Here is a 23,089-nt window from a genome sequence, read left to right on the forward strand (position 1 = left end):
ACCAGAAGAGCTGTATTCACGCTTTCTGGCAAAGAAGATGCGCAAAAATTCTCATAAAAAACATATTTAGCAACTATGAAAAAAACATAATAAAGTAAGAACAAGCGCACTAGTACACTCGTTCATGCCTACTTTTTGTCTGTGTCGTATTTCGCGCTGAAACCCCTTCTAGCGATTACAAGACAGGCGGTGAAAGCAGCAAAAGACAGGTGCTGCGAACAGCCTTGCATAAGCCATTCGCTCATACCCTATGCCAAGGGCCACAAACTACGACCCTACGCAGAGGTTTCTACTTTCTAACTTCCCTTACACAGCCGTGACTTCCAGATATTGATGAATCGATTGCGCTTATATGAAGCTCAAAAGCTAAATCGGAGCTTTGTAGCGTAAAATTCTCGTTGTATTTCTTGACACCCGAACGCGGATGGAAATTTGATTCGAGGGTGCTTAAGCAGCTGGCAACGTCTGCGCATTGCATTACAACCGGCACCTCAAAAAATAAAAATAAAAAGACATGATTGCTTAAGGTCTTCAATATTTCTTCAAGCACTGAGAACTTGTGTACGTCGCAGAATAATCTGCATAGTCTGTCTGCAGAATATGCTCAAAGTTCGAGCCAACGTAAAAATAGAAAGTACCTGATGCTTGTCGGTGTAGAGGCTCTCCTGGACAGGGACAAACTCAATATCACGTTCACCTGAGCGCTCCGCTTGAGAGTCCTGAAAAACAAAAACAAATTGTCTTTATATATGGGTAACGTAGTCGTTGATATGCTAGTGGTAGACTTTAAATCAGCCGCGCACTGTGCGGAAAAAATTTTTTATAGTAAACAATTCTAATCACACATTCTGTATACGCTCGTACATAAGATCGCGCATGTACTGGACGTTGAAAAATGAACAATAAATCTTATTCTTAATGCTGTAATTAACTGCAGAGCAAAGTTTTGCGTCTGCGCTTTCAGTGCATGTTGGGTCGGGGAGAGGCCAGGAGAGAGGTGGGGGGGGGGGGGCTGTTATTGCTAAAAACGGTGAGCATTGCGGTCCACTAAGGTGTAGAATATTCGGAAATGACCGATCATAAATACAGACCTTGACAGTCTCATCCTAGCCTGTTAAAATTATAGTGGACAGAGCGGAGGTATCTATGGTCTGTATTTGTAATCACAGGAAATTATTTGTATCCTAATTTCACAAATGTGTTGTCAAACGTGCCAAAATAAGTTAATACAATTGTGGGTAGTGACTTGAACAATGGCAATGAGCGCGAAAAAAAAAAGAAAAACTAATATGAAGAAACCTAGAAGGTGTTTCGTATTATTCCTTCGGTGTCAAAGTTTACTCTCAAAACAATAACAGAGTCTTTTGATAGCAACGAAAGCATTAAATGACTCTGGTAAAACCCTTTGCATGTTGAAGCACATGGCAAAGTTGCTTTGTACAAGGCACACTGCACGTACAACATGAATTTCGCATAGACGTTCATGGAATATATTAAATAAGAAGGGGAAGAAATGTTAAAGAAATAATCAACTAGGGCAAATATTTAACTTTTGACTAACTTTTGACGATATTGGGTGATACGTTGATATGCGAGCTCATTCCGTCAGTGTCAATGCTAAATAAAAAGACATCTGTTGACTTAATCAGTAGAGCGAAAAAAAAAGATTAATATGGGGACTATGACGGACAGTGGAAATTGACGCAATATGGAAATTACTCGTTTCACAAACAAATGAGAACGAAGGAAACCGAGGGGCCCGATTTTTCTTAATCATAACATAAGAAGCCAAGAAACAAAATCACCGAGGACAACATAGGGAAAACTACTTGTATTTATTAATGAATTAAAAGAAATGATAAATTGATGGAAAATGAAAGTGAATGAAAAAATAACTTGCCGCAGGTGGAATACGAACCCATGTCTTCGCATTACGCATGCGATGCTCTTACCAATTGAGCTACCGCGGCGCCTTTTCCCCACCCACTTTCTGAGGTATTTATCTTTTACTGCTCGGACTGTTTTTTTTTTTTTTTTTCTATTGGCTGATACTCGTTACGTCATGGCGATCGAAAACGGCATAAGGACGAGTAGCTCGTTAATATCGTTTCTTTCGTGATTATTTTGTTACGCGCCTCTTTCTTCGATAGACGTGGCAGCCGTGCTTACCGTCATAAGTGATATCTCGTGCCTTTTCATGTTGTTCTCCGTAACATCCAGCGATTCATTCATAAGAGCCGTCCATGCTTCGACCTCTATTCCTCTTATCTTGTACTGCATGAAAACCAAAGAAAAAAATTAAACACATAGCTATGTGGAAATTGAAATGATCATATTCTGTTATGCATGAAACATTGTCAGATGTTTCCTGTTCTCTGCAGATGTCTTCCTCCAGGATACTTCCTCCTTCCTGCAGAGCAGATCCTGATATGTTTTACGGTTGTGAAACGACTCGCCTTAGCTGTCGTACAGAAGCATTGTTTTTTCGATTGCTTCAATATTGCAAACGTAAAACAACGAACAGTGCTCCTAGTCGAAAGTTATCAAATTCCTAGAATATATAGCAATTACTAAAAAAAGACTCATGATTTTATTACGATAAGCTTTCTTTCCCAATTTAACCCAGATTTCTGCACGTCTGTCTGTTTGCCGATGCCAACTCGCCAACTTGGGTCACTGGTTTTCTGTGGCAATGAAAGGAAAGCTAAAGATACAAAGCACTCGCGAACGACAGCGCTTCAAAAAATAATAATATTAAGGTCCACATTTTCAGACGCGTTACTTTTGGCTTGGGAAGAGAAAAAACGGGAACACTTTATTTACAACAGCAAAATAAGACACACCAATGAATGGTAAATGTAGCCTGTTTTTCTGCTATTCTCTTCCGTGTCTGGATAAATGCGAAACCGTCGCACGTGGACGCTGAACCCGATGCAGTATATATGTGCTACGAAGAACCAAAACCGTTGTCAAAACGCTGCCAGACTGCTTGACGCAGTAACATATTTGCAGAAGTTCCGTTCCCGTAGCTTCTCCGCAGAAAGGTGTACGCGAGTACAGTCCATGGTGTAATGGGTTAAGCATAACGCTGTTGTGCTGAGGGAAATAGGTTTAACACCAATCGTTGGGCCAAGTTTGGTCGCCGAGAATGTGCCACTTCCGTACGTGCTACTCTTCAGTTATCGTCCTTCGCACCAACTTGGCTCACTGAGTGTGTGTCCGTGGGAACGGTGTCACGGGATGTGTACCGCTCTTCACTGAGCCTCTGTGACGCCAAATTAGGTCACTAGGTACACGCACGCACGCACACGCGCACGCACGCACACACACGCACACTCACGCATACACACACACGCACGCACGCACACGCGCACACACACACACACGCACACGCACATGCGCACGCAGGCACACACGCGCACGCACACGCACGCATACATACACACACACGCGCACGCCCACGCGCACACGCACGCACGCACACGCACGCACGCACACACACACGCACGCACACTCACGCACGCACACACGCACACGCGCACACACGCACACGCGCACACACGCGCGCACGCACGCATACAAACACACACGCACGCACACGCACGCGCACACGCAGCACGCACCCGCACGCATACAAACACACAAACACACACACACGCACGCACACGCACGCACGCACACACACGCACACGCACGCACGCACGCACGCACACGCACGCACACGCACACGCACGCACGCGCACACGCGCACACACGCACGCACACACGCACACACACACACACACACACACACACACACACACACACACACACACACACACACACACACAAATACTTTAGGTTTTCTTCAGTGCTGGGCGAAATTGAATATACATTAGGACAGTCTATTCTGAATACATATTCAGACACGTGGCAGACGCGCAACGGAGCTGACACTAGATGGTGCAGCGTGTCCAAAGGGAAACATGAAAAGGAACACGATGACAGTAAACGTCTCTTACATGACTCGTTTCAGCGGCGTCAATGCCATGTGCCGTTACATTTCTTCAATGTTAATCGCATTAACGCCGACTGTCATCCTGAGATATCCAGTTAAATTTTTTTCTTGATACTATCTAAAATAAAAGCGATTAATAAATTAAAAACTTTATACATTGGGTGACCGAAAAGAAATTGCATGAGTTTGCACCTTGCCTTGGACACTACATCATTCTCTATTATTTCACTGGTTTTGTACACGTGCTCGTGCCCTGCTACATTTGTTGATTTTATTCACTCTATTTAGCGCAGTGTTGATTCGGGAAAGGTTCAGGTTCTAGGGCTGTAGGGCTTCAAGGCCCACTGCAACCACATATTGAGGTGCGTAAGGAAGCGTCGTTTCGGACAGCGTACAGCTACAGGGTAGCCGCTATTCGAAAAGTTTACGTTAGAAGTGCGAGTGACGCGTCACAGGAGACTTGCAAAAGTAGACGTATTTCATACCAAAACTGAAAAAAAAAGACAAAAAAGAAAACTCCGTGATTAGCGCTAACCGGAAATGACGCAGGACTCAGAACGCGGAACCCCTCCGCATGACCTCCGAGATAAGGCGCTGCCTGCGGCTTCCCGCGGCGCGCTGAAAAATCTCGAAGGTGGCGTGCTGGTGCTTACGTCATACCCTCCAAGCACCAAGTGCCACGCGTCATCTGCTTAAATGCTTTTTAAACGCTGCCAATACGAAAATGGGACAATTACCAGCCCTGCAGCGTTGCCAAGATTACTTCATTTGTGCATACAACACATCTATAATAGTTTTAGGCAAAGCTAAACGTTGTTGCAGTTAGCCCTTAATTGTCATTACAGCGTGATGCTTTGTGCTGCCGAGCCACGCGCACAATTGTGCTTATTCTGGCTGTCCGTTATTTTGCATAACTGTAAAATAAATTTCAATTTCGTGTCCTTTCACGTGACTATACTGCCTCGATAAAACAATAAATTGACCGGAATTTCACTATTTCTAGAACAGTTTCAGAGTTCTCTCGCGACCCCGCTCTTATTCGAAGAATAGACAATATTCCCGGAAATCCGACAGTTCTGGAAATAAAACAGAAGCTACACTTCTCAGGTCGGTCACGCAGAAGAAATGACACAAGATCAGCATCCTGTCGTTATTTTTTTTTCTGTTACATATTTGTTAAAAAAAAACAAGAAAGACTAACTCAGCAAGCACGAGTTCGGAAGTTGATAAACATATGGCAGGGTTAGTTCTGTGGACTGGCGGAGTCAACCTTTTTCCGCGTTGGGTTCAAAGCGCAGGAGTGCAGTCAACGATGGATGAAAAGCGGACGTATTTGGAACAAACGCCCTGCTCCGGCAGCGAGAGGGATTTATGGGCGACAGCGGTCGCCGATGCGCCGTGAACTGTAACTTGCCGCTGGATTACACCAGCAGTGAGCGTTTTCCGAGTGACCGCACACTGGTCTCTTTCTAAGTGTTTGCCGCGCATTGTTTAGTGGCGATCGCTATTTTCACGCGCATGTGTTGCGGGTAAAGTTGTTCTTAGAAGACTGTTGCGCGTAGACTGCCACATACTTTTCTTCCGACAAAAGTGTTTTGCTGCACTGTTGCAGCGTACGCTGTCGTTTTTCTGCAAGCGCTGCTACGTTCTAGAGGTCTCACTTGCCTTCTGCTAGGGACGTGGTGGGGAAGGAGGAAAGTGGGGAGAGGGTGCGGCTGTATTTTGGTTGGGGAAAAAACGGATTCATGCGTTGCTACTCGGCGTGCTTCTTTTAGAGTTGTCTCGGGCTCAAGGATCTTCCGCACCCTAAAGCCTGGGCCCTTCGGTAGTGCATGTTGTGCCGCGAAATTCGACCTCTGTGTGACATCGTGACGCGATAAAGAGAATGGCAAGCTTGAGAGAAATTTCAGATAGACTACGATAAACACGCAACCCAGGGTGTGGGATGCCTTGTCGTGCATGTGCTTTCAACGTTATGTTTCAGCCATAGCCAAAAATGTGCTAGCTTCAATCCAGGCCATAGAACCTGAAAACTGCCATAACTAGCTATTATCATAACGCATTCGACAAATCTGACCAAGTTTCAGGACTTCGGAAAATTTTAAAGAAAACGTAAAAAAATTAAGGAAGAAGTTAAGGACTCTTATCACGCGAAAAATCAGCTTATAATGAAGCTGCAGATTGAATATCATATTTTTTCTCTTTACATAGGCCACAGAGCAGAATTTTCAGCACTTGTAGGCGGCAGTCATCTTTTTCCGGGGACTGCGTGAAAAGGTCGATGAACTGTGATGAGCTGCGAGGCTTTTCTTTCGAAGAACCCGTATGGGTTTCCTTTGTAGCAATTTGCCACGTTTGAATGAATGTCTGATATTCCCTTTATTAATTACTCCTCTCCACCTTGCGGGCTTGCGCAGAACCATTACGTCAAAGACATGCATGTTTGCATTGTGCGGGATTATTTAATACAGCTATTACGAGGCATGTTTTACTGTTAGTATAAACACATGGAATGAACAGCACTCGTTGTCTTACTCTTCCTTGAAAGCGATGTTCCTTCGTGAAGCCAAATAGTTTTTCCGGGTCTAACATTTCAACGCCCTCGGTGCCGTTTGGTTCAGAGAGAAAGAAATTCGTTGTGAGCTTCCTGACGACACACTCCCCGCTTGATGGATGCGTGATAAATGCGGCTTCTGCAAAAAAAAAAAAAAAGGGAACAGTAACCATGTCACTAAAAAGAATATATTTGAAAGAACAATTATTAATTATGACAGGCGATCATGGAGAAAAAGAAGAAAATAATTAATAGCGATTTACCGTTAAATGGGAGAGAAATGCGTTGGTATTTACGTCGCACCCCTTCGTCGGTCCCGAATTCAAACGCACACACACACACACCGGCACCGGGATTCGAACCACGGACCTCTTGCACGCGAGGCGGGTGTTCTACCTCTACGCCACCACTGCAGACACAAACACTATATATGGGTTTATTGACCAGTTGACCTTCACCCAAAATGTTCACGTACACGTGACGCCTACGGTAGGAAGAACGTTCCACAGCCCCCGCCAAGCTTTGTGAGTGGTGTCGCTCTGCTACCACTCCCCAGGGTTAGTTCTAGTAGATAAACATAAATACCACAGAGAGCGGACGGAAAATCGCGCCGCGGTAGCTCAATCGGTGAGAGCATCGCACGCTTAATGCGAAGACGTAGGTTCGTGCCCCTCCTGGGGCCAGTTTTTTTCTTCGTGCATTTTTCAATTCCGTTAATTTATCACTTCTTTAATTCAATTATTAAGTACAAGTAATTTCCCTTATGATGTCCTTGGTGTCTCTGTTTGTAGGCTGCTTATCTGATATACATATATATATATATATATATATATGAAGGATGTAGTTCTTCGGATACGGTGTTTAACTAAGGGAAAGAATTAGCACGTAAAAATGCAAGTACAAACATTCAATTTCGACGCTTCGGCCGGGGTCTGGCCTTCTTCATGAGTGCGAATGCAAAAGCCAGAGCTCAATTTCTACAATTTTGCTACAAGAGTGAAGCCCATTAATTAAAAAAAGAAGACGTAGGGCGTCATGATTACCAACACGCTCACACATCCCGTATTAATAGCCCTACCTGTACAACTGGTCAGTACGGTACTGGCAGACCTGAACTAAGACCTAAGCCATTAGCACGAAAAAAAAAAACTGTTTTTACAGTTCCATTTACACCATACTGATTTGAAATCAACAATTTTTAACTTCGTACAGTGCGCACACTAAAAGCGAGAAGCGGCGACACCGCGCACAATCAACACATGTTGCCTTTCTCGAAGGCTGCCAGGGGTGTGTTAGGGGGGGGGGGGGGGGGGGGGGGGTGTTACCTTCACTACGTGACCGGCTTCCCGCACTTCATGCACACATACTTTTTTTTACGGCATCCGCACTCCTTATGCCAACGCACTAAAAAGGATCCGGACCGCTGAACACAAGATACGCTCATCGGGAAGGCAAATACGCACAAAATAAATTACTGTAAATAATTATAAATTATCATTGAAGCTTTCACTGCTTCAATATTTTATCAGTTTTAGCATTCTAGCCTATGTTGCGACATAAATCACGGAAGAGTGTAATGTCTCATTCTGATTGCTGCCGTATATCGCTCGAGTAATATCGCGCACAGAAACCTCAGCATATATACCTCCACCCACCACCACCAGAATGCGATCCCCTCGACCAGGAATCTTGCATGGTAAATTGGCATTGTATACAGATATCCAATTGTGCGAAGTTACGTATTGGAATACATTCATCTGACCTTCCTTGGAGTCATTCTGCGTCTCATCGATCTGTCATCCGGGACAGCCCAAAATTGTCCGACACGCGGCGTACGGCAACGCTGATTGCCTGAAATATGATCCTGCGCCAGTCCGAAACGATAAATTGAAGGTACCTTCAATTATTAGCCCCGGAAAGCTGTAAATTGTTCTTCGATGTTGTTGTCTGTTAATATTCTAAGTTTATATATTGCCGGTTCATACTGCGCAAGACTACAGCTTATTAAAACTAGAAAGCCTTAAAATAACACTCGATGTGCCCAGGTATGCGTTAGATACCGCAGTGTGTAACACTGCAACTCATTCCATGGCTTCTTTATCTGATTTGGCAACAGAGAAAGTAACAAAGACGAACACCCTATAAAACCAACCTGGCGCGGCAATTGGCACCTGACCACCTTTAAACATCCCGAACTTACGAGTGCTTAGGTGACACGGCTAATCATTAGACTTGTAATAAAAAGCTTGCAGTATATCGTGCCAGAAGTCTCCTGCTGGTTTACTATCTGCTCACTCCCCACACTATCGCTGTCCATAGCTATCTATAGCTACTGTGTGTGAATGCCTTTATCAAGGCCGATAAAAACACCATCTCGATCAATTGAAAGATTGAGAGTGAAAAAAAGACAGACGGCCACTAGAACGTCGAAAGTGGGAGCCACCAAATGCATTCGATGTGTAGAGGCGACGGTTCGGTTTGTACAGGCCCTGTTGTGTTTTTTTTTCTTGCACTTGATTACTGACGCAATAAAAAAAAACGCTAATGATGTGTTCACAACGAGCAGAGTGTTATTTTCCCTACACTTTCCGCAGCTTCAACTATTGCGGAGACAACTTCAGTGTCCCGTTTATTGAGCGTTTGCCTTCCCGTAACTTTCCCCGTAAAAGCAGTGTTGCAAGATACAGAAACGAACGTGCGACGAGAGAGGATTACCTGCTCCGTAGTCAAGGACGATCGAAAGCAGAGTGTCCAAGCCCCCCGATTCGTTGACAAGTGGCCAGCGCTTCTCTTCCTCGGATGGAATTATGTCCACCCTGGCTAGGTGCCTCATTGCGTCGTACCAGATCTGCGAGTTGACAAATAAAGTGATAAGCTGATAATACGAAATTGGAATCATGATAAATGACTATATCTACGTCACAAAATCACTTTGCCTTGTAATCCATACCATGTCATATACGTCTTTGACAACGAAGCCACCGCCACTGACGAACATCTTTAATGGACTGCAATATGTTTGAATTCAGCTCAAGTCGTGTGAGCAAATGTACAACGTTCATCTTGTAATGTACAAAGATACCCGCTTTTCTATGGGATAGTAAAAAGTGCGAATCATTTCTACAGCATCCTACTAGCTATTCTCACGAAGAGAAATATTCAACGCCACGCATGGTGTCAGGGCCATGTTGTACCTCTTTGAATGATGTCGACGTGAATTCTCCAACACTGGACCCGGTGTCATCGAGGGTAAAAGAGACCTCTTCGACTCGAAAGCTGAATGTGTCCGGCGGTTGCGGTATCTCCCGGTCGTTAGCGTTGTTCTTGCAGTACATCTGCCGAGGCACCTAGGGGCAGACACCGCGAATATTAGATATTAATCCACCATTTGACACGCACTTCTTACCAAGCAGTGTATGAGGACTCCCGTTTTTTGTACCTGTAGGCTTTGATTTTTATGAAGGAACATCTCAACTTCTGCTTTCCTTATTAAAGGAGACTAGGACAATAACCGTGGACTACCAAACTACAATGAGCAGCACTAATCTAAGACACCGCTGTATAAAGATGACTGCGAATTAACGTGCTGTGCTGCTCAATACAATGGCCAGTGTTAAGGTTATATATTGGGTGATGTATTTTGGTTTCTATGCAGAGCAATATAATGGCTAGGCGATGTTCGTTTACTTTGATCAACACTATGCATCGAAATTTTACTGAGAAACAATGTCGTGATGCAGCAAGGTTGCCGCACCAGTGATGCCTAAAAATTTTAGTATACTTCGCAATACACTAAGAACTGCGATCGCTTGTATTTCCTTACATGCGCTGTTGAAATGGGCCCTGAAATACACTTTCTAAATACTGAGAAACACTTTGAAACGAGTGCGGTAGCTTTCAAGGAATACATATTCTCAAGTAAATTTTTGAACAGCATTTAATGTGGAAATACATATTAGGAGTGCAATGTTTACTTTCCCCATTCCACCGTATACGGTAATCGAACAGCGCTTCAGACAGGACGAAGTAGTGACGACAGACACAGTGCTGACTAACAACCAGTGTTCATTTCACCTGAATGGCAATACATAGAAATGAGGGTATGAGCAGGGAAACATCTCAAGCCACTATTGTCGACAGGCAGTGACATATCTGTTTGTCCCCTGCGCAGGTCCTCGTTCCTATATATTGTAATTTAAGTGCAATGAACGCTGGCTGTTAGTCGGCGCTGTGCCGGTCGTCATTACTTCACCCTTTCTGAAGCGCCGTTCGATTACCTTCTGTACGCTTCTGTAGATACCGCAAGAGTGCGCCAAGCATCCAAGTTCAGCATTATCTTGCATTCCACTTCAACTCATCTGTGAATCTCAGCTGGGACGGAGCCGATAACACTGCCCTGCCTGTCGTTCCTTTCTTTATTCTTCCTTTTTCCACGGCACTCTTATGCACGGTTACTTATCTAAATGGGCCTCTAACAAAGCTATCCGTGATTGACAAAGCAGTAGCAACGGGACGGGCGGGACACGTAAATAACTGTCACCTCTACGTTTCCTAGTTTTCTTTGACAGATCCGGAAGGTATTTGGATTGAAGAAGTAATAACTCTACGAGAATAACACCTTACTTCAAAGTCCTCGTCGGAAAATTCCGGGTTTGACTGGTACCAAGCGACATTCCGAATCGTGTTCCATAGCCCGATTTTGTTGTCGTCGTCAGGATTCGGGAAAGTTCCTTTCTGCTCGATACGGATAGGAACATCCACTTCTCCGTTTGGGAACAAAAAGGACGCGTCTGAAAAAAAAAGAAATAAAGAAAGCGCTCTAATATTAATACATTAACGTGACCGCAGGAGGAAGTTGACGTGTGTGTGGTGAAGACTCAACATTAAGCACGCCACGCGACAGCCTTCTTCGTTTCTCAGGGCTGCATGGTATCTCGTGTCGAAAGTAGCAGATTTCACGCCACTGGAGTTGCTTTATCTGGCCGTGAAAAAAAGAAAGGAGCTGCTTTCCGCAAACAAACTAAGATATAAGAGATTAATAGACGCCATGCGTCCGTTCTCCGAAAATAATAAAAGTTGCACCTCTTTTGGTAAGGACATGCACCAATGGTTGCTGCCTTCTATTGGATCACGACCCGGTGTCTTGGTAGCAGGGTGGGAAACACATGTTGAGTGACTCAAGCGAGATAAATTGGCCAGCCTATCTGGGGTGAGAATACTACCGCATGACTATAGATCGGTTCCAGTGGTGCAAAGTACGCAAATGTCGTCATGTCTAGCCATAACATAACGTTACAACGTGTTAAAAAAGTAGAAAAAGTTGTAAGTAGAACATTAAAGCAAATGTGATAATAACCCGAATTTTATTGACTTTTCATAAAGCCTGACATAAAGTCTGACAGAAAGCACGTCAGTGACGTTGGTTAAGCAATGTACGCTTATTTATTCTTTTCAGCGCCGTTGGGTCTTATTGTTGAGGAAATATTCTCCGTGGACTGTTGCAGACTTCAAAACACAAAACAGCACACATACCACGTGATATCTGCCAGCGCAACAACAGGACAGCCGAATAGACAAGACTATTGCTGTTCTGTCTTGTCAGTGTGGTTGTTCCGTTTTGGCGCTTAGAAAATGGCACTATGTCAAACCAACTAGACAAATACTGTATTGTTGTAAACTACAGATGTTACAACTATCACGACAAGAAACCACTCACATGTTGCTGAATAAAAGCATTTATTGAGATCGTTCGCAACGTTGGGGGCATTAGTACCTTCGCGGAAGCTATAGTCGTGAGTGGCTGCGTTAGCTATTCCTCTGCTATCCGCCTCGTTGGCCGTGACGTCAGTCGTGACTAGAGACGGTACTTAAAGATGGCGTCGGCACTGACGTTTCGTTTGTGCCCAACTTCCGCTCACGACCAGATGGACAGTTTTAGTATTGCCTATTCTTCATTTCAATGTTTTACTAAATACTCGTAGTTAATGCCCCTTGAATGGTGTTCCAGAAGGCTAACTTTCTCTTTCGTTGAGATAATGATGAGCGTTACATGAGAAGCAAAAGCGCTGAAGGCCGGGTAAGTTAGCGTCCAGTGGTTGGTAGCTTGCAGCGCTCCATTTTCTCACTGTCTCAAGCTCTCGCTCTGAGACAGTCGGTTTGTTGCATCCCTGTTTCAGCTGAGCGGGCATATTAACTATTCGTAAACGCAAGCTCACCAAGCTGTTAACCATTTCGTTGTTAACGCAAACTTATTTCAACTAAAGGGGCCGCTAGCTAGCCCAAGGGCTCACGTTTAAGGGACACTAAAAATGGCCACTAGGTTAAGCTCAAGTGGGAAGCACCGTCTGAGGGGAAGTAGTTGGTTATCGATAACCATAACTACCTTACATTTAAAGAAAACAAATGCCTCACACTAGTATTTCGTAGCCCGTTCTACATGTAAACCCCTGAAATAGGCACAAGACTTTTGAAATTGGTCACGTGATATTCACAAGCCAGTGGTAAATGTTGTGCGCGAACGTCACGACAGAATATGCGCGCTCCTTTTCCGCCCCTGACAGCCAACATTTCTTCTGCCAGATAAATTCCAATAGAGTGCTGAAAGAATGCGTCACCGGTATAAACTGACTTAGTGCTGCCCTTTGGAATTTATTTCAATCTGTACAGGAGAAAGATTATTACTATGAACAGAGATAAAAATAAAGGAGCAGGCTGGCAACTGCCACCAAGAAGGGTACTACGCCTGCCTACTCCTTAGCAAGGACGTGACAGAAATAATTAAATTATAGGGTTTTGCGCGCCAAAACTACTTTCTGATTATGAAGCACGCAGTAGTTGGGGACTCCAGAAATTTGTACCACCTGGGGTTCTTCAACGTGCATGCCTAAATCTAAGTACACGGGTGTTTTCGCATTTCGCCCCCATCGAAATGCGGCCGCCGTTGCCAGGATACAAGGGGATAGAAATAGGAGTTGAAGGTAAGAAGGGAAGTAAAACTGAAAGAGATAACAAGACGACAGATAACAAAGACTAATTCAAAGCAACCAGAATGAACACTTACTGGCCGACCAGTAGTAGCGCATACGGTAGGTGGCGTCTTGGTCCTTGTCATAGGCACAGCTTTCGAACAGGTTTGCCGGCAGGTGGCGCGTCTCCTCGCCCGTAGCGGGACGCACGAACTGAACGCGGTAAGGACCCCCAAACCGCAGGGCCTCGTTCGAGCTGTCCATGCGGGACTGGCGCGGTCGCTCGCCGCGGTACTTGTAGCCGAACGGCAGCTGTGTGGCACGGTACGTGGACATCTCGGCTATCTCACACGTTTCTTGGCTCTCCGGGTCAAGCGACGTCTTGGCTGCGAGGTGTTGAGGTGGTCGTTTTGGACTCCTTCACTCTTATGCTAATTCAATTGTATCAACGACATGTGGCTAGGAAGGGAAACATGACGGCCATGAACGCCGTCATGTTTCCTTTACTAGCAACATGTCGTTGCACTAAGATCGATGTGAAACCTTGTCGGCTTTCCAAGACTCGCGGCCGAGAAAGAGAGCTTAGCAATGCAAAACGGGAGAGGTCGGCCTGAATGACGTGCCTCCAACCTGATACTCGAAGGGAAAATAGTGAAGTAAAGAAACAGGGGAAGTCAGATAGTGGTAATGCATTGAAGATAGTGATTTGCATACAATGTGTTATTCTACGAACAAATTCACGAAATCAGGGAATAAAACTAATACGTACTAATAATAAATAAACTAATACGTACATACGCCACGGTATCTCAGTAACTGAGGCGCTTTGCCGCAGAGCTAAAGGCTGTAAATTTCGTGACCTGGCGCAGCGACCACTTTGCGGTCAAGATGTAAAGCAAAAGCAAGAATGTGCGGCGACTCGAGTGCAAGCTCTGTGAAAAAGTAACACCCTAATCAGCCGAGGTCGTTATGCTCGGTTAAGCTCAGATTCAGTTAAGGCCTACCAGTGTTACACACAGTTGCACAGAAAAGGCAACATCGGTTGTATTGTTAAGAGCAGTGGCTACCTAAAGATGCGACTACGTAAGAAGAATGTTAAGTGCCCCCTATAGCATTGCTTAGCTTATTTCTTACGCATTTCTCGGCAAAATTTAATTAGAGATTGAGGTCACCTGTCACTTGATACAAAAATAGGCGTCCATCCATCGTCTCGCTGTCTATGTGTAATACCGTGTCCTTTCTTTCCCGACAAACTTATGAGACCTTTTCTAGACAGCATAGCACAGAAGCTTCCCAGAAGCATATAGTTTGTTTTCTGCGCACTGAAATGTGTCTGACAAGATGAACGTAGCACTGAGGAACGGTGCGTAATACTGAAAAAAACATTATTCGTACTTCGCTAACAGGAATACCTTGTCGTTGCCCGTAACCAAATAAATAAACATAGACATGAATAAATCGCAGCTCCGGCGTCCCCGCAAGCAGTACACAGACGTCCAACGCATTTTGTTGTAAATTTCTAATCGAAAATATAAAAGAAGAACGGAAATGTAATCGATAAAATTTATTCTATACCGGTAAAGAGCTATGCACGCAGTCACACTGCTCTTCATGGCCATTTTTTCACTTTTAAAAAAATCACTTTCACATCCATGAGAGATTATTACACATGCAAATTTTCACTTATACAAGGCTATCTTATCTACCAGATTTTGTGCTGAAAAGTGATTTATGAACAAGACGATGCGTGCATTTGATTATAGAAGCGCTTAAACTCGTTTTTCGAAAGTTTTCTAACATTCTAATGGTCCCTTGTTGCGTTTCTATAGCCTTCAATAAACTTCCTTTGGAAATTATATTAAAGTGTATCCCAATCTTTCGCGATAGCTTTCTTTTCGTCAAAACCGCGCACGCACGCCAACAGGCAAAATAATTCGTTCTCTAGTTGCAGTACTCCGAGGATCATGGCAATAACTAAGCAGAATGGTCCCCCCACATCCCCCACGTGGTGGTAGAGCTGTTATGTATTTGTAAGCGTTTCCGGATGGAAGTTCGCTGGCTCGATTCGTGCTCCAGGCTTGTTGTCGTAGCACGACGTCTCTGATTAAATTCGCTAATTGATCGAACGCTGCGATTTACGTCATTGTATGCGCTATCATGGGAACTTCTAGTACAGGAGTCTTAGTTTAGTAATTTGTGAAAGTCACGGTGCATAGAGACGTGGCGGAGAGATTAAACTGAACATAACGTCAACTGAGAGCTCAGAAATCTAAACGATGACACGTACGACCATATACCTTGCCGCCAAATTCTATTTCTCCTTCACTAAAATCATACCTGAAATTCAGGTGCTTCTCAACCATAATTCTCCCGTTATCAACAAAAACTCAATAAAACTGCAACATAATTTTCACAAAGATCTCTGCAAAGGGCTGTTGCCTCTTCTATTGATAAATTATATGTTTGAACGTATTGATGGATATCATTAGGATGATTTAGCATAATCTTGTCGTTGTCATTGTCTACATGTCTCAAAGATCATTTAGCATGATATTTGGTCTTCTGGTCGTTACAACTATGGCTGCAGAGCATCGCCTTACCTCCTGGTCTGTCGGAGCTGTACGTAGCCACCGTCTCGCTGAAGTAGTCGAATATGCTGACGACCTTCTCGCCGCGTACAACGGCCGAGATCTTGGCACGCAGGTTCTCTCGGTCGAAGTGCTCCTCGATCCACGCTGTCTGGTTGCGCACCAGGTCGATCCACTCGTACTTCATGATGTAACTTTCCGGTACCACGGGTGGGAGTGGACCTGTGGTCAATTACCGGATATTCTAGTACACGACGGATGTTTCAACGCAGACCTTATGAAATCTTTTAACAAAAACGATGAAGTCGACGCCAAGAGTTCACTTCTGTGGCGACGCATCATTCGCGCCTGCGGATATCGTAAATTACGTTACAATACCTTGATTAAAGGCTTAAATTCATATGTTAACTAGTTATGTTTCTTTAGTTAATCTTCGTGAACATGATGCAACCCCGAAATTCAAGCTACCTTGTGTTCAAAGCACTTCCACTTAGATGTGTCCCGAGATGTCAGACTATATTTGTGGAAAAATGTATTGACGTTGCATTTATTGTTATACCTTAATATATTCATTATGCACCGCCATACAAAGCTATTGTAGTTAGCGACTCACAATCCGCAGTTCGCAACTACGCGCGAGGGCGCATTTCCTCCGAAGCTCTCCAGATTCTAAGGAAAGCTGGTCGACAGCACTTTGATAGCACCGTGATCGTGTGGTTTCCAGCGCACGTCGCCACCCCCCCCCCCCCCTTTATAAGGGCCCCCCTAACTTAAACGAGCCAGCACACCGCTCTGCGCGAGAACTGACCCGCCGCGCAGAATCGGAGACCACCTCTTCGAGTTGGGAACTCCTGGTTCAAAACACGCGAGAACGCTTGGTCAGGTGCAATGACATCGCCAAGCACTAGCAGCTAGGCAGGCGGTTGCTGCCCCCCCCCCCCTCACCCCACGCTGAAACGTCGCCAGGCAGTCGTCTGGCTACAATTGCAAACACAAACCTTCCCCAGTCCGGCGCGATTGCAGAACATTTTCCCCGCGCAATACCCGACTGCTCTTTGAAAGTTATTTCAGGAAACTAGAGCGACGCTGTCACACATGTTGTGGGAGTGTCGTGTTACATCAGATGCAGTGGCAGTAGCTCCGGAGGCTCTTGCGTTGAAGTGGGCCGCCGCTCTGCGCAGCTCCAACCTCAAGACGCAAGAGTGGGCTATTCTGCAAGCCCGAGAGACGGCGACGAGGCAAGGCCTCGAAGTCCCCTCATGGTAGACTGAGCCCGGGTCGTCAAATTTGCCGGATTCAAAATAAAGTTGCTTTCAACCATCCATAGTGAAACAGACGAACGTGCATGTCACGCGGACTTACATCGCCTTGTTACCTGGGCGCGAGGCTAGTTGTCGAACTGTTGGCGCTGACTGCGTTACTGCCCGCCTCATGGCTGTTCAGCGTTACAACTAAACCATCCTTGCGCTATATATTTCATGAAAGATTGGTGAGATCAACCCTGCGCGCTGTGAAAGACGAACACAATTGAGTAAAAAAAAACAGCTCTAACAAATGCGAGGACTAAGAAAGGTAGGTTCGAACGTGAACGGTACATTGAAGGAAGAAGAAATAAAACAGAAAGGGGCAGTAAAACACTTAAGTTTTACACAGTCGCGAGTATAACAACAAAAACAACTACTCAGTAATTTTGTAACAACCGCTATTGTCTCACATTGCAGTTAAACGCAGCCACGAAGCAACCACCTTATGCAACTCGTTCTCGGTCTAGGTCTCCTCTGAGCGAACAACGTGTTTCGGACGTTATTACTCGGACGATCTGTAATTCATGCGTACAGGTGTACAGATGCGTGACCTTCCTTTCGTGTGTGAATTGCTTTATCGACCACGCATTTTCAGTCTCATGTCGTGTCTCCTCGTCATTAAGCGCCTGGACGATTGCTTTCCAAAGCTAGCTCCTTGCTTGCCGCGATACCGAAAACAGCGCAAATGCATTTAATTCTAGGAACGTTAATACCAATAAGCAGTCAATCTGCCAACAACTTCCAAATGTGTGCCCAAGAAGGGAAACAAAAATCCGAAAGAACGGCTTCCGCACTTACCGCACGAGTACGTGGGATCCTCGCAGACGGACAAATCCTTTATCGCCATTGACGATCCGACGATGCCCAGCAACGTCAAAACTATGCTGGACCAAGCAAATGAAGTGCAGAACTGTTTTACTTCGCTCTCATAGGTAAGTGAACACGGACGTCACATGTACGCCAAGTGCTTTCAGGACATATAGTGGTATACAAAGAGCGCTCGAAGGTTTAAATATCAAATTATATTCTAAGGTCTTACTCGCCCAAACAACAATTTGGCTGAGAGGCAAGCCGTATTCGGGAACTGCGGATTAATTTTGACTACCTCGGTTCCAAGTAGAGAAGAATTTTTTGCATTTCGCCCCATCGAAATGCGGCCGCCGCAGGGGGGATCGAATCCGCCACTAAGCCACCGCGACGGTTCCAAACGCACGAAGCTAAAGACACCACGAGAACTCTAATATCCACCACTTAATAAATTGTTATGCCATAAATTGTAGCTGTGCTAAGGAACACCTAGCATGAAAGAGGACATATGCATCAGTGAAGCTAAACTGAATGGGCCCATTTAAGCAGACAAACCGTAAAAAGGAAGTGGTACAAGATTGAAAAATAACGGTTTTTAGACGTACCTTCTTTAGCGAATCCTTGTTCATGAAATATTAATGCGTGCCATCGATGACGCCATATATTTGACGTTACATATTTTAAGGAGTTTATAAGCGAAGTAGTCGTAAAGTGTTTTCGTGAGTTCCATGGAAATGCTTTCAATTAATTATTCATGCCTACATACATTGCCTTTCAGGCAACGTAACAGAGACCATACAGTGCTAGGTGCCTACAAGTCATCGCATACACCCGAATAAATATTTGCACCATTTGCAGCTTTTCTTGTCCCACCGCGGTAGCTTACAGGCTATGTAGTTCTGCTGCTAAGCTCAAGGTTGTGAGTTCGATACATGCCTCGACGGCAGCATTTTCATGGTGGTCATAACTGATTTAAAACCTCTCACCCCCTCCCCGCCTACTGTGTGCCTCATAATACCGTGGTTTTGGCACATACCACCCAAAAATTATTGTTTTTTACTTTTTTTTAGCTTTTCACGTCACCCAACGATAACTCTGAACTATTTCGAGTGCAGTTCCTTTCTTGGCCACTGCGCTCTCCTTATTTTCAAGTTAGAAACAGCATGCGTACCTCCGCGTAACACAGCGTTCCTGACAGTAGTGAGTTCTGAGTGTTAAATAAAGGAAGTGTACGTTATGATGATGAACATTATCGCCCAAGCATAAGATAAGCCGCAAGGCTGTAAAAATGATTTTTTTATAGCGTTATAGCAGGAAGAAATGGCAGCTAACTGCGGAGGCTCAGCCCTGACTTGTTCTACCATCATTACTGCAGTGCATGATTTAGCGGTGTCGACCGTTGAAGACACTCCAGGCAACGCAGTCGAAAACACGGCTGGATATAATTACAAAATCCTTGTTTCCGCTACAAGCGAGCCTAGATTGTCACGCTTCTATTCAGTTTGGTTTGAGTACCACAAATCCTATTACATTTGAACTGAATTGACTTTATTTACCCTTCTCAATTGAGGGGAGTGCCGAGGCGCAAAAGCCTAAGACGGGCTCGTGACAAATATGTCACGAGTCCGCCGACTCCTAGAGTGCATGTCTGCCGTCGCCAACGTTGTACAATAAAAATCAAACAAAGAATTATCTCGATGTTCGCCAGAATGAAAAACAATTTTAACCTGAGTAATAGCACTAACGGTATTGAGCATTGTAGCACAGCATGAAATAAAAGAATCAAAGGCGAAGCAGTATCGCATAGAAGCGCAACAGATGCAAAAGAAAATATCCACTAACAAAACACAATATAAAAAAACACTGTACAATAACATCAGCAAGGTTTATTTCATAAACTAAAATAATCATGTGGAACACATTAGGACAGACCCCTGCCCTAAGGTAACTGAATTGGGACCATTTTGGTTCATTCCACTCAGTGTCAACTCAGTGTCAACTCAGTGTAACTGGCCTGCATGCTTATGCTACCTATGCATGGACTCAGATTCAGACCACCCAATGTGGCGGATGTTTCTGATACAGCATAGTAACCCATCTTACATCCGACGGTATCAACACCAATGGATGTAACTGTTTCGCTAGTTTATTGAATACCACAGACGAAGCGTATCAGCACATGCTTTACATTATGTGTAAGCGCGCTATGGCATGCTTGGCAAACAAGCTCGGCAAATTTTCTTCATACTTTAAAACTTTTTCGTGACAAGATCGTTAATAAGAGCGAAAAAACAGCTCGCGCACAAAGAAAGAAAAACGAATTGCTGCGATCAAGTGTGCGTTGCAGAGGGAGCTCGTCTTCTTGCTGGAATAAACGGCGGCGTATTGGCCTTCACCCTGCTTGAAGACAGGTCTAACGGACAAGGAGGTCTGCGGACTTTACAAAGGTCGTAACAAGTTTTTTATGTCTACAGCATGAAAATATTGGCTAAGTATAGTTAGAATATCCCGCTTTACGTTAGCGCTCTAAGACCGCATAACTCAAGTTTAATAGCCCATGATGCTTGGGTAACTCACGGTGCCATTCTTCTTAAAATTATTGGTCGGACATATAGTTTTTTTCATGGAGGAATACGGAATTTTTTTATTTGCGCACCAAATCAATAAGCATAATCAACTGATTAACAAAACTTTGCGAATGAACGTTGAAATTAGTTACTTTATAGCACATGACAGTTTACGAACTTAGGCTGGTGAAATAGCAAAGCATGTCCGCTTGGAACGAATTATGAGGATTATCTCAGTTTCCAAGTAAGCCTTCCTAAAATGTGCGAAAAACGCATAGGTGTTTCAGTTATTTTCGAGCTTCAACGAATATAAAGGCAGAGTTTTGTTAAAGTAAGTTCAAGACCAGTGCATTTTTACTGGACGTTTTACACCGCTTATCTATAAACTGGTGCTTGTTTCAAAATTTGTTCCGAGTGGATGTGCCTCGGTAACACACTAGTCCGAAATCGTAGAATTGCAATACGTGCCCTAAAGTAATTAGTTAAAACATTAGTTAGTAAGCTTTCGGTGATTAGCCAATTATGCATTTTGATTTCTTCGGCAAATGTCCACCTCTTCGAGAAATCAAGCTGAATAAGTATATTTGTGCTTGATGCCACTGCCGACTTTTTTTCTAAATTCTGCGAAAAAGAAAAAGGGGAAATACATGGATTCTGCCTGTAGCCAATGTCATTCAAGGAGTGTAATGGGTTGGTCCACTCCTGTCATGCCATGCATTTTGCTCCTTCCTCTCTACTGAAGGAAGTCAAGTTAATTTGATTTGAAAAAAGCTATAGTAATACGCACAAATAACTAATCAACAAAATTACCTGAGCCATGAGCACTAGTAAGGCGCATGTGTGAACTAAAAACTGCAAATAAGGAGTAAAGCTCACAGTACAAGGCAAAACGTGAAACAAAATAAACCTCACGAAAAAAGAAAAGCCCGCCAAACTGAGCTTGCAAGAGGCTACTATTTGATGCATGAAATGCTGCAGCACCACACTGCTTATGGGTAGCAAATGCTTTAGATTTCCACAAAACAATACAAAACAAAACAAAAAACAGGAAAGAGAAACTTACTGCCCCCGTTCCATGTTAAACGTTGTTCGGTGGAGATTGTTGTTTGTCAGGAGCAGCGACACATAGTTCTTTAGGGGGTGGAGTTTTCCTGAGGCAAGTTCCTGAGGGTGACACGTTCGTAGTATACCCCTGCCCTTATCGGCCCGGCAGGCTGGGTCTACCTGTATCACTCAACAGCGATAAAACCGGCGCTTATCACTCCTCTATTGTGTTTCGCCTTTATTTCATCCGACGCACGCATTCTCCTTTCATAAGTACGCCCAAAATTAGGCCGATTTTCTTCTGCCAGCACACGCATCCTGTAATGAGCATGCAACACAATTTGCTCGCACAGCAAAGGCGCGCTGGAGGTTAAACTGGTGGCAATCTAGGGAACACTACGGGGAAATCTAACACTTTGACGGTGGCGCATAGACTGAAAAGGCCAGAGTCCTTGTTTAAATAGAGCAGAACTCGGTGGGGCGGACAATGCCTTCGGAAAATGAAGAACAAGCACGGGAACCACCCTACCGCCAGTTTAAAGGTCAGCCTTATAAAAAATAAACTGCACTTAACAAGGGAATGACATTGAGAACGAGATTGAGGAGCGCGACCAGCGACCCTAGCGCAAACCCGACTATTCACGACCTATTGTGGGAGTGTGTCGGCCTGCCTCGATTCTCGCAGCCAGTTTCTCACCACCGATATCAAAGGCTTGAGAGATTGCACGCTTCCTCGAAATTCCGCTCGCGCCAACGACGCCCTGTGATCGCTATGGGTCTTCTCGCGTGCCACCGGTATAGGCTGCCGAATGCGATTCCTTTTCTCTCTCTTGTTGTTGAACGTAGCAGACGACACTGCCTTGAAACGGGCGTTTCAATATAACCTTCATCTATCAACACTACGCTTTTTTTTCATTTCACCTTCTTTATTTTATGAACTGTGAAAACCCTATATAGACGTTGCTACCAGCCGCCGCACATACCGCACTTCTCGCAACTTAACCAGCCCCCTTTTTATGTCCTGTCTGGAAGGCCAATAACATAAGAGAGAGTGTGTATAATGAGATTTGAATGACAAACCGGAAACATGACAGCTCAAGCTCGATTCGAACGTTATCAGATAATTTGTCGGCTGGGCAAACGCGTGCCGTAATTTAGTCAGTTATTTGCAGGTGCTATTTGACAGCATGTCCATCGTTCTGCTGCTCCTGACAGCACACACATTAGGTTGTGTTTTTGTTTTCGAACAACTTTGCGCGTGAC

The 23,089-nt window shown here is 44.4% G+C and overlaps 1 protein-coding gene and 1 non-coding gene across 3 annotated transcripts in view; both read right to left on the reverse strand.

The window, feature by feature from the left end:
• LOC142583077 (uncharacterized) overlaps window positions 1-21,981 on the reverse strand; it is a 31,972-nt gene extending 9,991 nt beyond the window's left edge. Inside the window, exons 1-10 of one of the 2 annotated variants that reach the window (XM_075693367.1) lie at window positions 21,846-21,981; window positions 18,207-18,292; window positions 16,117-16,326; window positions 13,612-13,902; window positions 11,175-11,341; window positions 9,746-9,898; window positions 9,267-9,399; window positions 6,533-6,690; window positions 2,170-2,274; window positions 639-719 (exon numbers count right to left, since the gene is read on the reverse strand). In XM_075693367.1, coding sequence (XP_075549482.1) covers window positions 639-719; window positions 2,170-2,274; window positions 6,533-6,690; window positions 9,267-9,399; window positions 9,746-9,898; window positions 11,175-11,341; window positions 13,612-13,902; window positions 16,117-16,326; window positions 18,207-18,292; window positions 21,846-21,859 — 1,398 coding nt within the window. In that variant the 5' untranslated portion in view covers window positions 21,860-21,981. The remainder of the gene's footprint in view (window positions 1-638; window positions 720-2,169; window positions 2,275-6,532; window positions 6,691-9,266; window positions 9,400-9,745; window positions 9,899-11,174; window positions 11,342-13,611; window positions 13,903-16,116; window positions 16,327-18,206; window positions 18,293-21,845) is intronic. The other variant, XM_075693366.1, reaches the window with a different exon arrangement.
• TRNAT-CGU (transfer RNA threonine (anticodon CGU)) lies at window positions 1,898-1,970 on the reverse strand. The gene has a single exon. It is a non-coding gene; the product is annotated as a tRNA-Thr (tRNA).
• Window positions 21,982-23,089: the final 1,108 nt, after the last annotated feature.

The sequence above is a fragment of the Dermacentor variabilis genome, chromosome 5 (genome assembly GCF_050947875.1).
Source record: "Dermacentor variabilis isolate Ectoservices chromosome 5, ASM5094787v1, whole genome shotgun sequence".
NCBI lineage: Eukaryota > Metazoa > Arthropoda > Arachnida > Ixodida > Ixodidae > Dermacentor > Dermacentor variabilis.